This window comes from Bombus vancouverensis, chromosome 3 (genome assembly GCF_051014615.1).
Source record: "Bombus vancouverensis nearcticus chromosome 3, iyBomVanc1_principal, whole genome shotgun sequence".
Lineage (NCBI taxonomy): Eukaryota > Metazoa > Arthropoda > Insecta > Hymenoptera > Apidae > Bombus > Bombus vancouverensis.
In genome coordinates, this window is record NC_134913.1 from 10,535,555 (window position 1) to 10,549,045 (window position 13,491).

Genomic DNA, 13,491 nt, shown 5'->3' on the forward strand with positions numbered 1-13,491 from the left:
CACGTCTTGAACGATATATTGCCCCCCCATTAACAACGTGTGACACGTGAAATACTCGTTGTCATTCGTTAGTAGCCAATCAATAGCTAATTCTTTTTTATCTCGTAAGTTTTCCTTCCTTTTTCTTTCTTTATCGTTAGAGTAATATGATTTGATTATTTGAAGTACCTTGGTTCTTCGGTTCGTGACGTTATGTAATTTTCTTTTACGTTAATATATCGTGTGTATGTTGTATATAAGATATGCATGTGTGTATTGAAAAATAGAAATTGTAAAATAGGAAATTTACATAATCTTCCGCATTCTGAAAGTTAATCAATTATATCAGTATTAAGGAAGTATAGAGACTTCGAATTCCTACAGAAATACAAATTTCTAGAAATTTGTAAGAAATAATACCGAGTTTGTGGTTAGAGTGAAAAAGTTGAATATCTGTATGAATATTAAACTGAAAACTTCAATTTATATTTATTAAGAATTTTTAATATTTCAGGTATATATCTGAGTCTTTATTTACTATTAATATTAATATTAACATATTCCATTGAAAACCATATCTTACGATTTAATGTCTTAGAAATATTACACTGCACGAATTTTTCTACTTATTCTATTAACAATATTTCTCTATTTAAATTTAAATAATCTTAAATCTATTTTCATTCACACAATAGATTTTTAATTATTTTATATCATTAAATAAAATTTTAATTCCAAGTATCTACAATAATAAAATTTCTATCTGTAGTGGTACAATCAAGTAAAAATTTCAAACTTTTCAGACGAGTATTTCTCTGAACTTCCCAATGAAGCTAAATTAAGATTGATCAAAATTTAGTTAAATAGATCCTTGAGTACAGCCTCAATTCCCAGTTATTCGGTACAATCCTCAATTGTTTCGAGTTATATATTACGAAGGCGTTCGCGACAGTTTCAACAGTTAATTTTAATTTTCCAATTGTTAACCTCTGTCGCTTCTACATTGTACTTCTGTTAAATTCATATACGTATTGTCTTATTGCAGTTCACGGAGCGCCGAGTTACGATGTCACTAGCGTTCAGTCACGATTGGAGACCAACGAGGTGATTCATAAAGTTAATAACAACCACCAACAGCCGGTCGATTTGAGAAACGATGATGGTGACGATGGGCAAACGCTCTATGTGATCGAGTTCGAGTCTGAATCGAACGAGAAAGAAGAAAGGAATAAAGGAAAAGACCCGTCTCTCGGTAAGTAGTGATTCATCTTTACGAATCTTAATTGAGAAAGTCAGAAGGGCGAAAATGATTTCTTCTATTGGTTTAAATAGTAGAAACGCGATACAAGTGACGAAACATTTAATTCGAGAATATCGTGGATACAATTAATTCTAATAGAGGAATCTATACATCTCTTATACTATTATTTTCTATACTGTGTTTAGTATAAGCTAAATTTTTATTTGATTCTGACAGAAAAACAATTAATAATACTCGATTGCTTACGTGTTGATTAATGTACATTAAAATGAATTTCTTTTACTTACGAGGAAAAAATTATGACCAGTTACAATCTTTCACTTTTAATGGAAAAATTGAAAATCGAGAACTATTATAAATTCGCAAAGCAATAGATATAGTACGAGAATAAGGATATAAAATAATAATTGAAAAGTATAAATATCAGATCGTGTAGTATTACAGAAAATTATAAATTGTAAATTAAATTAGAAGCATATTCTTGTTTCTTGCAGTATATATAAAGCACGATAATCATTGAAACAGATGATAATAAATCTAATCACTATTTATCAAATGTTAGCATTTATTTTAGGGTTGTACATAAATCTTGTATCCATCACTCTACGTACATATTTAATAGCACAAATTTAGATTGCTTGAAATGATTCAAGAAGTTGGAGATAGTAGATTCTAAATCACATTTTGATAGGATATTCGATTCTACATGTGTTTTTTAGTTTGACGATATAAATGCCTCGGAGCAATGAGAGGGAACACATTTTAAAAGGGAGAAATAAATTAATTCTTCCATACTTTAATTATCTCAAGTCACTTGACCGTTTCAATCATACAATAAACCATCTGTAAGACACCGGATTCTCAGTGAACAGATAAAATCAACAAACTAATGATCTCCCAATTACTTAACAATCTTAAGGTTTTAACCAACGCAAGACACGATTCTAATTTTATGCGCAGCATTTTATTAGTATCTTCTGTGACCCAACAGTGCGTATCAACGAGTTAACAATACGATCAGGCAACCGCTCGTTTGCATATAAATCTTGTATCCATCATTCCACGTACATATTTAATAGCACAAATTCACGCAACACGATCGTTAGTGTCACGCATAAAAATTCGTTTGCCGATTTTAAAGGCTTTATTATCTCGAAAACTTTTCTCGTAATTTATATTCCATCATCGTAGCAGGATCTTACACGAAACATTTCTGATCATTCGTGACCAAATTTGATGCCTTCGTTTGCTCAAAATTTCAGCCTCGTACATTCTGTGGACTTCTTTTTTTATCTTTCTAGTATCTTCTTTCGACCAATACAGTTTTTTTCGTATAGTCAGTTCTATTTCAGTTCTTCTTCAGTTCCCTCTCTCTCTTTCTCTCCCAGAAATAATTTTATATTATTTTAATTTGTTTGAAATTGAATATTCCACTTATATTGTCTTTGACGATAAAAAGTAAAAGAGAGAAAAATATATAACCTTTTTCTTTTTGGAATAACACCCATATTCTCAAGAAATTCTTTTGTAGAAGTATGCTGAAATTGTTGATCGAACTTATCACAAAAATTTGTTTAAATTCAAAGAATGAATATTAATACGAATGACATTTGATTTCTCCTTCAGTCAGTTGATTATCAATGTGAGACATCAGACGCATAATTGATTATTATTTATGTTTTCAAATGGTTAGTCGAACGTATTAATAGAAACTGATTATTTAATCGTGAATCACCGAATATAATTTGCATAAGATCTTACGTACAAGCAGCTAGTGATTGAAATAAATCAATTCCAGCATTGATTTAGCGTAAATCATTAAGGAATTTATTGCAGTAAACTAATTCTCCAAATGGTACCATAACGAAAGACGTCAGCAGAGTAAACCAATAACTGCCTCTCCTGTGTATCTGTCTGTAATCTATTGCTTTAGATTTACGTATATACCTACATATACGTTTCAGATCGCGTGCATGTTATTTTATTACGTGCATTTCTAAAATTTAACATATTCTAAAATTACCTATTTCCCCAAAATGAAACCAGTCGAAACTTAAACGATACACATATGAAAAAGTAAAATTATTATACAGCTAATTACATAAATGAAAATCATGTAAAATTTATCACATCCTATACACACAATACGCATCCTTTAAAATCCCCATCAAAATTAAATCCTACTCATAAATTACATGTATTAATATAATTTTATTTTTCAATAAACTTTCTATGGGATTGCCGCTGATTGCATATATGTAAATATATTACATAAATCCTTTGTCAAAAATATCTCTTTATTTGCATGGGTTTTGCAAATTTTCTAACCGTTATAAAAAGAGGTCGCGACTTCATCACAGATATTCTTTGTTCTTATTCTCTTGGGTGAAGCAATAGAACCTTAGGTATATTATCACAGTATCATAGTATTAAAATCATGTTCACCTAACAAATCCTCTAATTCTTTTAAGCTGTGCATCTTGCTATAAAGGATTATTATAAACATTTTATTAACTCGTCCGTTCCTTTTTTCACAGGCGGATTTCTTTTTGTTTCAGTGGACAATGACGGTCAAACTCCTCTAGACCCATGGTCGATCGTGTGGTACATCGGATCCTTCGGAGGTTTAGTCGCCTTTTTCCTAATCGTCAGTTGTTCAGAATGGTGTTGTCGTCGTGGTGGACGACCGTTAACAGTCCCCTATGCTCAACGAGCTGAAGCAATAAACGGACCTGTAGTAACAGAAACACCGCCTCCGCCGTATCATTTATTCGCACCACCGCCATACGATTCCGTAAATTACGGTGAAATCGTGGACAAAACAGCCGGAGAAAAATTGGACATCTACGTGATATCCGTGCCGATTCATAGACCCGTGGTCGAGGCTCCAGCCTAAGGTTTTCCCAAAGAGTTCCTCGAACAGAGGATTGCGACCGAATCAAGATCGAAACGACAAAGAAGAAGAAGAAGATATAGTGTATTGTGTCGCTTCTGAAAGATTTGTCGAAGCTTCCTCGTTGGTATTCCCCTTTAACCGGGGACATTTTGACAATCGTCTGCTGATCCATGTGCAGGGTTCGTTGAAAACGAGCTGTGGATCAAGAAAGAATGTAGGACGAGCTTAATGAATGTGTAACGTGTTGGTTGAACTTTGAGAACGTTTTAAGTATCGTGAACACTCGAAAGGACGAATAAAACTCTTGCTCATGACGAAGATAAGCTTGACAAACATGTTGCTCGGATCCTGCAGATATTTTAAGCATCGTGAATAGTTGAAAGGACAAACAAGATATCTGTTCGTGATAGAGAAAATACTCTTCATAAGACATGTTGTTTGAATTTTGTGTAACTTCACTTGAGGATAATTTGAATATACGTATGATGAGTCTTTGAAAGGACGAAGAAGATTCTTGTTCATGGTAGAAGGAACAAACAATCTTCTCGAATTATTAATTGCATCTAGGAACGAGAAAGCACGAGAAGAAGCTTCGAATCTCTACGACGCTCGACGAAAATCGAGTTCATAAGAAATCCCCGAGAGGGAAAATTTCAACGCATTGTTAACGAATATTTAAAGAGAAACTCTCTATCTTTGTGAGTGTGGGCGAAGAAAAACGAAGTCAATGAACAATTAATTAAAGCAATTAATAGGGACTTAAAGATACCAGCGAGGGAGAAAAGCAAAAACGATTATGAGAAATCTCATCGTACACTCCGATGTAGGTTCAACTGAGAAGCAATGTTCTCTGTGATGAAGTTCGTGAAGCGAACTGAAATTAGAACTAGAGACAATCTTTTCGCGTGTGCTTTTAAAGTAAACCCGTTGTATGGGTGCCAATCAAGGAACTTTACTTTCTCCTTTCTTTAAGTCGAGTGAAAGATTAACAAGATGCAAATAACGTGTAAATCCAAGCTCGATTTCTTTCGAGGGATGAGCAAAGAATTAGAATGAATCGCGTGTTTCCATTAAGTGCTTTTAACACTTTAAACGAATTGTTTATCCAATCACTGCCTGATCAGGTGAATAATTGAAATTTGATAATCCTTCTAATCCTTCCAGCTTATTAACCCGTGTATACGTTGATTTCTGCGCTCGACTCGTCCTAACTAGTTGAAAGAAGAAAGAAACTGCCATATTTTCGTACACTGTGCTCGTTATTCGTTATCCCTCGAGATCTACAACGCCATTTTAACCCTGCTGCGTCCTTTCTTCGACTCACTCGTGATTTCTTTAGAATAAACAATTTTTTAAATATAGAAAATTTCTCAAAGTTATAATAAAATATAAAGGAGTCGTTATTGATATGCATAATTTCTATTTTTAATTTAATGTCAGAATCTTTTTTAAGGTATTAACCTGTTAATAGGGGGAAATGAATCATTTACATAATAATCTCTTATTTAGTAATTCTATATTTGTTTAGGTATAATTTCATGTTTGCTACAAATAAATTATATGTATAAGAATTGCGCGAAGAAAGCATGATAGATCGATTTTTGTTAATTTTCTAATCTCTTATAATAGTTATAAAAATTTCTGGCTGAAGTGCAACCAGGTTAACAAGTTAAAAGTGAGGTTTATTTAACGAAACAGGAGTAATATTGGAATATGCAAACTCTGTGATCGCAGCAGGGTTAAGGAACTACAAAAGCAACGCACAAAGACAAGTTCAAATGACGAAGTTGGTCGTTTTCTTCGCGCTCCTACGACGTCACTTTTATTTTTGCATCATTCAAACTCGATCGAAAAATCAATCAGATCACCCGCGATGAAGTAATGAAATTGGCATTTAATTCGTAGGTTGAAATAATTGCAAGATCATACAGAGAAATTCAAAAACTTGTCTAGTATATTGTACGATTTGGAAATTAAACGAAAATATTTGGGATTATTTATGTTTATTTTCGAATTATTAAAGTACACATGGTCTTTTGATTATTCTCAATAACGTGATCTACAATAGGCACTTTTCTTAATCCTACTATGTTCTTTGGATTATTTTTAAGTAAATCATTCTTTTCTATTGTTAAAAGATTTTTTATTTTTGATAATAAGTATAAAAGAATCGGTAGAGATTTTTCTTAAAATATTAAAAATCTTTTTATTTGTCGAAATAAATGATATAAAAATGTGAAAATCATAGCAGGGTTAAGTCAGGTCTTTTTTTAAATATAATTTTACTACGTATTGCGAAAATATCCAAATGCTTGCAATCGACATATACGTTGAAAATATTTCAAGAAAATTTAAAAGACAAACCGATAACTATTTCTAACTTCATTACAGAATCATGTAAATTATGTCGACATAGAATACTTCATAACGACTACCATGTCTTATCTAGCATCTCCTTATTTTTCAAAACATGTCGAAATATTCGAAGTTCGCCGTGTCTTCTTTTTACCTTTCGATTAAAGTTAAATTATACAGACTGTTACAAGACAATGATTAAATATTTTAAATTGAATGAAAACAAACAGATATTACAATTACAATGGATGATACAAGGAGAATGATAAAAGATCAGTCTTCTTCAGTTTCGAAATGATACATAGAACATTTTAGGTTAAATTAGGCTTGAATCGAAAAAAATTACAATCAAATATGGATAGATGCTTCCTTTAAAAGCAGGAAAAAAGATATGATGGTTGAAATGTTCGGTTGCAAGCGTTCCGCTAATTACACCGTATCTCTAATCAGAGCCAATTACAACTACGATTCTTTATATTTTTTTCTCGTTTTAACGGTAACTCAACTCTTCTTCCGGGTTGTGTATGTGTACAAGCGTTGCATAAGAGGGCGCGCGTGTAACTCGCCTCGCAACCTGAATGATCTATCAACGGGACACGTGTGCGAGAAGTTCGAATAATTTCTAATATTGCTACACGCGATTGACCTCAATCGCGATCGTTACAAGTCCGACAATTGCAGACGGTCATATACATAGATTACGAGTTGACTGCCATAAAAAGAATTTAACCGAAGGGGGTCACGAAAACAGTTCGTGAAATATTCATGCGATTATGTCTCGAGGGAAGGACGATCCTTGTACATGAAAGCGTTTAAATACTTGCAGAAACATTTTATGAATATATGTTATACGAAACATTTGAAAATGTCATTAACACTGTAACAAGAGCCAACTATTATGATTATATTGGTAAACTGAAACAGATCTGAAAATATATGTATATGTGTGGAAGTAATAGATAAGACAGACATATAAAATGTGTAAAAATGGCAAAAAAAACATGTTATTATATTATTATATTACACAATACATCTCAATGTTCAATAATAGATAGAGCATCTTTAGCGCTTATTATATATTCAAGGTAGCTATTCCAGATAAGATATACTAAGTTTTTATTAAATATATGTTTGCAATAAATGAGCCATTCAGGAACCACATTGATTAATTTCATAAATTGAAGAATACAGAGAGGTGATGATATTACAAATATACTTTTAGATTTACCATTATATGTATATATCCTTTCCTTGCGATGAAGAAATTTATAGAAGTAAGTGCACTTACATAATGAAATTGAGAAATTAATAGAAAATGGAATTCATCAGTTTGGTTTGTAAGAGGATCAGATATCTTATAACTTCTATACGTATTTTTTAGATTTGTTTCAAACTTAACCAATACATTGATACTAGCCAGGTCTTATTGCAATGCTGGTGAGATATCAAAATATTTCATGCAACACATATAATATGTACATAAAATGCTTTTACAAGTGTTATTGACAATACTTTCGTGAGCAACTTCCTCGGGAAAAATATTTTTAGTCTTCTCATTTTGACGCGTAGAGCGCCTTTATAAGAAAACGAAGTTTAGTATTTAAAATGTTAAATGTTTTGTTAGAAAAAAAAGTATTAGATATCTTAGATATTATAAGTTCGAAATACAGAAAATGTGAAAAATACTCGAAACGGAAAATTAGGGTATTACATGCGAGGAAGCCACGTATTGCGGAATCTAGTTTTATTTATGACAATGTTGTCGCATTGATCTCCGCCATTTAGCTTTAACCGGTCGATTAATTGTTCAAATAAAAGCAGAAGATAGGGAGAATTTGTGTATGAATGAGTGGGAGGGTGTTAGAGAAATTTATCGTACGATTACGTACAATGTCAATTATTATTATTATCGTTATTATCACTAGTAATGTTATTATCATTGAATTCGTAATCGCGTTTCCGATTGCGATTGGAGCACATTACGATGAACTTGCTCTCATTAAGGCATGCAAAATCGCAGCGCTGTCACTATTTATTTTTTATACTTTTATACATACTGTTTATACGTATTCCAACATCTCTATGTTATCAATAAAAATTTCTTTTCTCCAATTTCTACTATACGTAATAATTTTTTCATTTTTTCTCCCCGATTAATTATAACTGACTAATATTTATGCACATTCATATTCTTATGAATACAATTTAAAAGATATAACTTAAAATGGAAATTGTTTTATCTATCAAATATGTGCTTAATGTGCAATTTGACAATCAAAAAACAGTATACATACTATATATGGTATATAGGCAGCAATGATAACTTTTATAAAGGTTATCTTTTTCAAAATCTAATAACTTTCAGTACTATTTTAAATTAAAAAATGAAGTATAAAAGTCGTAAAAATCATAACGCAATTTAGACTGAACAAAGCAAAGAAATCTGAGATAAAGAATAATATTTAAAAATTCTTTTCGTTAAGCAAGAAAATTTTACCTGATTCGTTTGTACATTTCTTGATCAAGTAAATTTTGAAATATTACAAATTACTTACACTACAATAAGATATAAAAAAGATATGAAAAAATAAAATTTCGATATTAACGGACATTGACAAAATAGTTTTAAACGCGCATACAGGTTGACCAACGTAAAAATGCAAATTTAATTGCAATTTTAGCACATGGTCAACAACAGTCTTGACAACATAATATATGTAATTGCCTCTTACATCAGGTAACGATCGCATGTGCGTTTTCATTTTTAAATTTTCAATAAAAAATTATATATTTTAAGTTTTCAAACATTCTGTCGAAATGAAACCACATGGGTTAGACAAGAATTAATAAAACTTCTAAACATGGACAATTCTTTAACTTCGAGTTTTAAAAATATAACCTAATTATGGATTACTTAGGTGAAATAGTAGCGCTCGGAATTGATAGTATAATTTTCGGTGTTTGTTTAAAACAATACTTTCACTGCAAGAATGCAATTACAGCAGTCAAGGTAAATCACGTGTATTTCTATTATTATTATTGAATACCTAACTTTGTTACAAATAAAGTATGTTACACGTTGCATATGATAACTTAAATATTCTAACCAATATATCTTGATGTAAATTATAGTAACATGTTTAATGCTTAAAAATATCTCAAAATGTTTAGTTTCTCTACAGGGTGCAGAGTTTCATGAAGTCGGGCAACAATTGGGAGAACTCCTTGATAAAAGTTCTGATAATAAAATAGATTACATAGCAATTAGGGGTATTGTAAAACCCTTAGGAAAACCATTGAATAGCATTAATAATAAAAAATTAACTGGTGTTGTACAAAAGCTTAAAATCAAAGAACATGTTATAGCTAGAACTACTGCTGGCTTCTGGTAATATTTTTGTTTCAAATATGTTATAAAGATATAGAATTAAAAACATATGTATTTAAAACTAATAAATTTTTATTTGCACGTAGGTCAGATCAGGAACGTACTGTTCATAAAGTATATAACACTGTACCATTTTCTTTGCAACATGGAAGTTACTCCGTAGAAGTATTAGAACCATTATCAGCAGATATTTTAGATCTGGATGTGGTATCTAATACCTTTGAACCAACTGTACCATCCTTTGCAGATCATTTATGGGGGTTTTTCACAGGTAAAAAATAATTATTCATATATTGTATAACAAAAGTTGTAATTATATTATAATTCATTATTAATCTTAGGTGTGCGCCAACGTGGTTTACAATCTACTGAAGAACTACTTCGTGAAGGAGCAGTTATGACAGGTATAGGTGAATTAACAAGAACAAAATCCAAAACACTTACATTACAACCCCCTTTAAATGGTACACCATTTTATTTAACAAGCATGTCAATTAGTTCTTTGCTTCGGAAATTAGACGAGCGTAAACGGACATATAGGTGAGTTTTGTATTTATACAATTCTCAAATATGATTGTTAATCGATTTTTTATATTTTAGATTATTATGTTTAATGTTCGGTGCTATTGGAGTGTTAATTGGTGGAATAGTTTTTCGACGTTATTGGAAGGATAGAACAGAACAAAGATTAGCAGAAGATTTAAGACAATCTTTAGCTGCTTCACGAAAAGAAAGACGACAAAGAGTAAGAGATACTGATCTTAGAGAAGATCAATTATGCATTGTCTGTCGCACAAATCCCCGTGAGATTATTCTTCTTCCATGTGGACATGTCTGTTTATGTGAAGACTGCTCTGATGATATTACTAGTGATTGTCCAGTTTGTAGGGCACCAATTGCACAAAAATCAGCAGCATATATTATCTAACATCAGCATAGATATCAATTTTATTACTTGATGAAAATTAATGTATCTAAGAGTGAAAAGGTAAATAAATATGAAGTGACTAAAAATGCTAATGAAACACTAACATATACTTTTGAACAATAAAATAATTATTAGAAGTGATTAAAAGTAGTACAATCTCAATTGAAATTATTTACAAATTAATAAATCTGTGTATTTTGATAATATATCCTTAAAATTCATACAAATATATTTGAAGGTATAAGTAATCATCAAAATTCCAAATTTTTTAGTTTAGTCTTTTCATTGTTTTTGCATTTATCGTTTGTTATAGAATCTATCACTCGTTTAACTTTTGTAGATTTTCCAATGCCAAGTTTAGGGAGTCCTCTATTTAAACCTTCTAACATAATGCAAGCTTTACAAATTTCCTGGCTAGATACAAATCCACAACGAGAACAATTTCTTTGTTCTGGTAGTTTAATACTTTCTTTTATTTGCAATGTTTCTCCTACGAAAGAAAATATATTAATCATGTATTTATATAAATATCAAGAAATAATTTTAACACAATAATTATAATCTTATTTACCAGAATGAATGATATCCAATATAGAAGAGGGTCTGATTTTCTCTAGATCCTTTAGATATGTTCTTGCATGTCCTCTGTATGCATTTGGTGCATATATACATTCTGTTGAAAAGTATATCAACTGTTTAAAGTATGCATACATTACTATCTCTTTTTCATATGCATATTTAAGTGGCTTGCATCGTCTTATACAATCTGCTCCTGCCTATATTGTAAATAAAATGTTAATCGAAACATGTATTCACATATACATGCAACATGTACCTTTCATTTTTTTATTTTTATTTTTTTTTTTTTTTGAGAAAGCAGTATACTAATTAAACTTACAGTAATAACTGAAGTACATCTTTGTAATCTTGCTATATCACCTCTTAAGATATTCATTAAAACTGTCTCTGCAATATCATCAGCATTATGGCCTGTTGCAATACAATCTACTTCTAAAAGAGCTGCGCCTCTATCTAACGCTTGTCTTCGAAATACACCACAGAATGTACAGTTATTTTTTTTGCCAATCTAAAATAAAATAAAAATTAAATAACAACTGTAAGTGATTTTTATGCAAAGTTTCTATGTAAATATATATACTTCTGCCACAATTTCATCCATTGTCCATCCATATAACTCTTTGTAAGATAATATTTTTAATGGGAGTCCATAGTCATCTTTATTCTGTTGAACAGTTTTCAAACTATCATCTCTATATCCTAAAATATAGACTTCTTAAAACAAAAATTCTGAAATATTTAAACATTATAGCATAATTCTTTTTACTGAAATACCAGTTATTCCTTCATCAATAGACAAAAGAAAAAGATCAATTCCATATTGGTATCTATCATTTAAAGTTTTCAAAACATATGCAAGTACTGTAGAATCTTTTCCTCCTGATGCTCCAATAGCTACTTTATCACCAGGTTTAAATAATTTGCCTTGTGTAATTGTATTGTGAATCTCACTTTCAAATGCATAGAAAAAACATTCTTTACATAATGCATGCCCAGTTTTAGGTCTCTGTAATTAAAGACATAATTTTTCTTTCATACACTTCTGTAATATATTATACACTTAAATTTAAATTAAGAATTTAAAACAGTAACTTACTTTAAGAACAGCACCTTTCCCACACTGCTTTGAACATGGAATAGGCATTTTGCAGAATATTACACTGTTTACTTTGTTATAATAGAATGTTATAACAGAAATTTCACTGTGATAATTTAACTTCTAGTTTATATTTTTGTCTTCCTTCTTTTAATTTTTTATTAAATTAATAAAGAACTTACAAATATTAAGCTTTTATATATGTTTATTTATAGGGGTTATGTTAAAACTTTATTAATATATGAAATTCATTTTATCACACGTACAAAAATAATTTCAATTTATTATTTAATCGAAACCAATTTTTGTTTTCTACGATGAAGAAAAAAAGAAACTTTACTAGTTCATAAAAAAAAAATTTTCAACCGCGCGTATAGATTTTGCAATATGTATGTAACATGCGTTCTATCGAACTGATTAATCTTCTGGTTTCTCTGGAGGCGGGCCGCAAGGCTGTAGCATTTTTTCCATAAGATTGAATCGAACACGGGCTTTTGCTTCGTTTTCTGCGATAGCGAAGAAATTTAACAGATCATAATGTCCCATGTAAGAACTGCAAGAATCACGATGCTGATTTACAAGCCATTCAAACTTGGTTGTGTCAGCATGCCCTGTGCCAATATACTTTGATTGCAAATGCTCCAACTGACTATGAATGTTGTATCGTTCTCCCATATTCTAATTTTTCAACGATAAAGATTAAAGCTTAATGAAAACTTTGCTTTTACTTACTTAATATTTAATACTGTTTGTCGCTATCGAATCACTATCAACCATGGAACAAGAATTTCTCTTAAATATGTAAACATACATTACATCTTAAGGTAGAGAGCGCCTCTATCAGTAAACACATAATGCAGACATTTCATGTATTTAACAAATTTTAACATAAAATAATAAAATTGTAAGATTGGAGAAATAGAATTATACAAAAAGATATTTTAATATGTATCTAAAATAAGTATTTATTGGTTATAAATGTAACAGTATATATCTTTTTATATTTGTT

General features: G+C 30.6%; 4 protein-coding genes across 5 annotated transcripts in view; 2 read left to right on the top strand and 2 right to left on the bottom strand.

The window, feature by feature from the left end:
- The window catches only part of LOC117165773 (uncharacterized), a 34,188-nt gene extending 25,585 nt beyond the window's left edge, over window positions 1-8,603 (top strand). The window contains exons 2-3 of one of the 2 annotated variants that reach the window (XM_033349140.2): window positions 1,025-1,231; window positions 3,778-8,603. In XM_033349140.2, the coding sequence (XP_033205031.1) occupies window positions 1,025-1,231; window positions 3,778-4,136 (566 nt within the window). In that variant the 3' untranslated portion in view covers window positions 4,137-8,603. The remainder of the gene's footprint in view (window positions 1-1,024; window positions 1,232-3,777) is intronic. The other variant, XM_033349141.2, reaches the window with a different exon arrangement.
- A 594-nt stretch (window positions 8,604-9,197) lies between these two features.
- On the top strand, window positions 9,198-10,893 carry Mul1 (mitochondrial E3 ubiquitin protein ligase 1). The gene is made up of 5 exons (XM_033349271.2): window positions 9,198-9,501; window positions 9,674-9,879; window positions 9,966-10,150; window positions 10,221-10,419; window positions 10,480-10,893. The coding sequence occupies exons 1-5, from the start codon at window positions 9,397-9,399 to the stop codon at window positions 10,805-10,807; spliced, it is 1,023 nt and encodes a 340-aa protein (XP_033205162.1). The 5' UTR covers window positions 9,198-9,396; the 3' UTR covers window positions 10,808-10,893.
- A 21-nt stretch (window positions 10,894-10,914) lies between these two features.
- Ctu1 (Cytosolic thiouridylase subunit 1) lies at window positions 10,915-12,624 on the bottom strand. The gene is made up of 6 exons (XM_033349270.2): window positions 12,483-12,624; window positions 12,161-12,392; window positions 11,967-12,085; window positions 11,706-11,894; window positions 11,379-11,583; window positions 10,915-11,297 (listed from the first exon to the last, which is right to left on the bottom strand). Exons 1-6 carry the CDS (start codon window positions 12,528-12,530, stop codon window positions 11,059-11,061), a joined length of 1,032 nt encoding a protein of 343 aa, XP_033205161.1. The 5' UTR covers window positions 12,531-12,624; the 3' UTR covers window positions 10,915-11,058.
- Window positions 12,625-12,669: 45 nt separating this feature from the next.
- On the bottom strand, window positions 12,670-13,289 carry Sf3b5 (splicing factor 3B subunit 5). Its single transcript, XM_033349272.2, has one exon. It carries the CDS (start codon window positions 13,155-13,157, stop codon window positions 12,900-12,902), a length of 258 nt encoding a protein of 85 aa, XP_033205163.1. The 5' UTR covers window positions 13,158-13,289; the 3' UTR covers window positions 12,670-12,899.
- Between the last annotated feature and the right edge of the window lie 202 nt (window positions 13,290-13,491).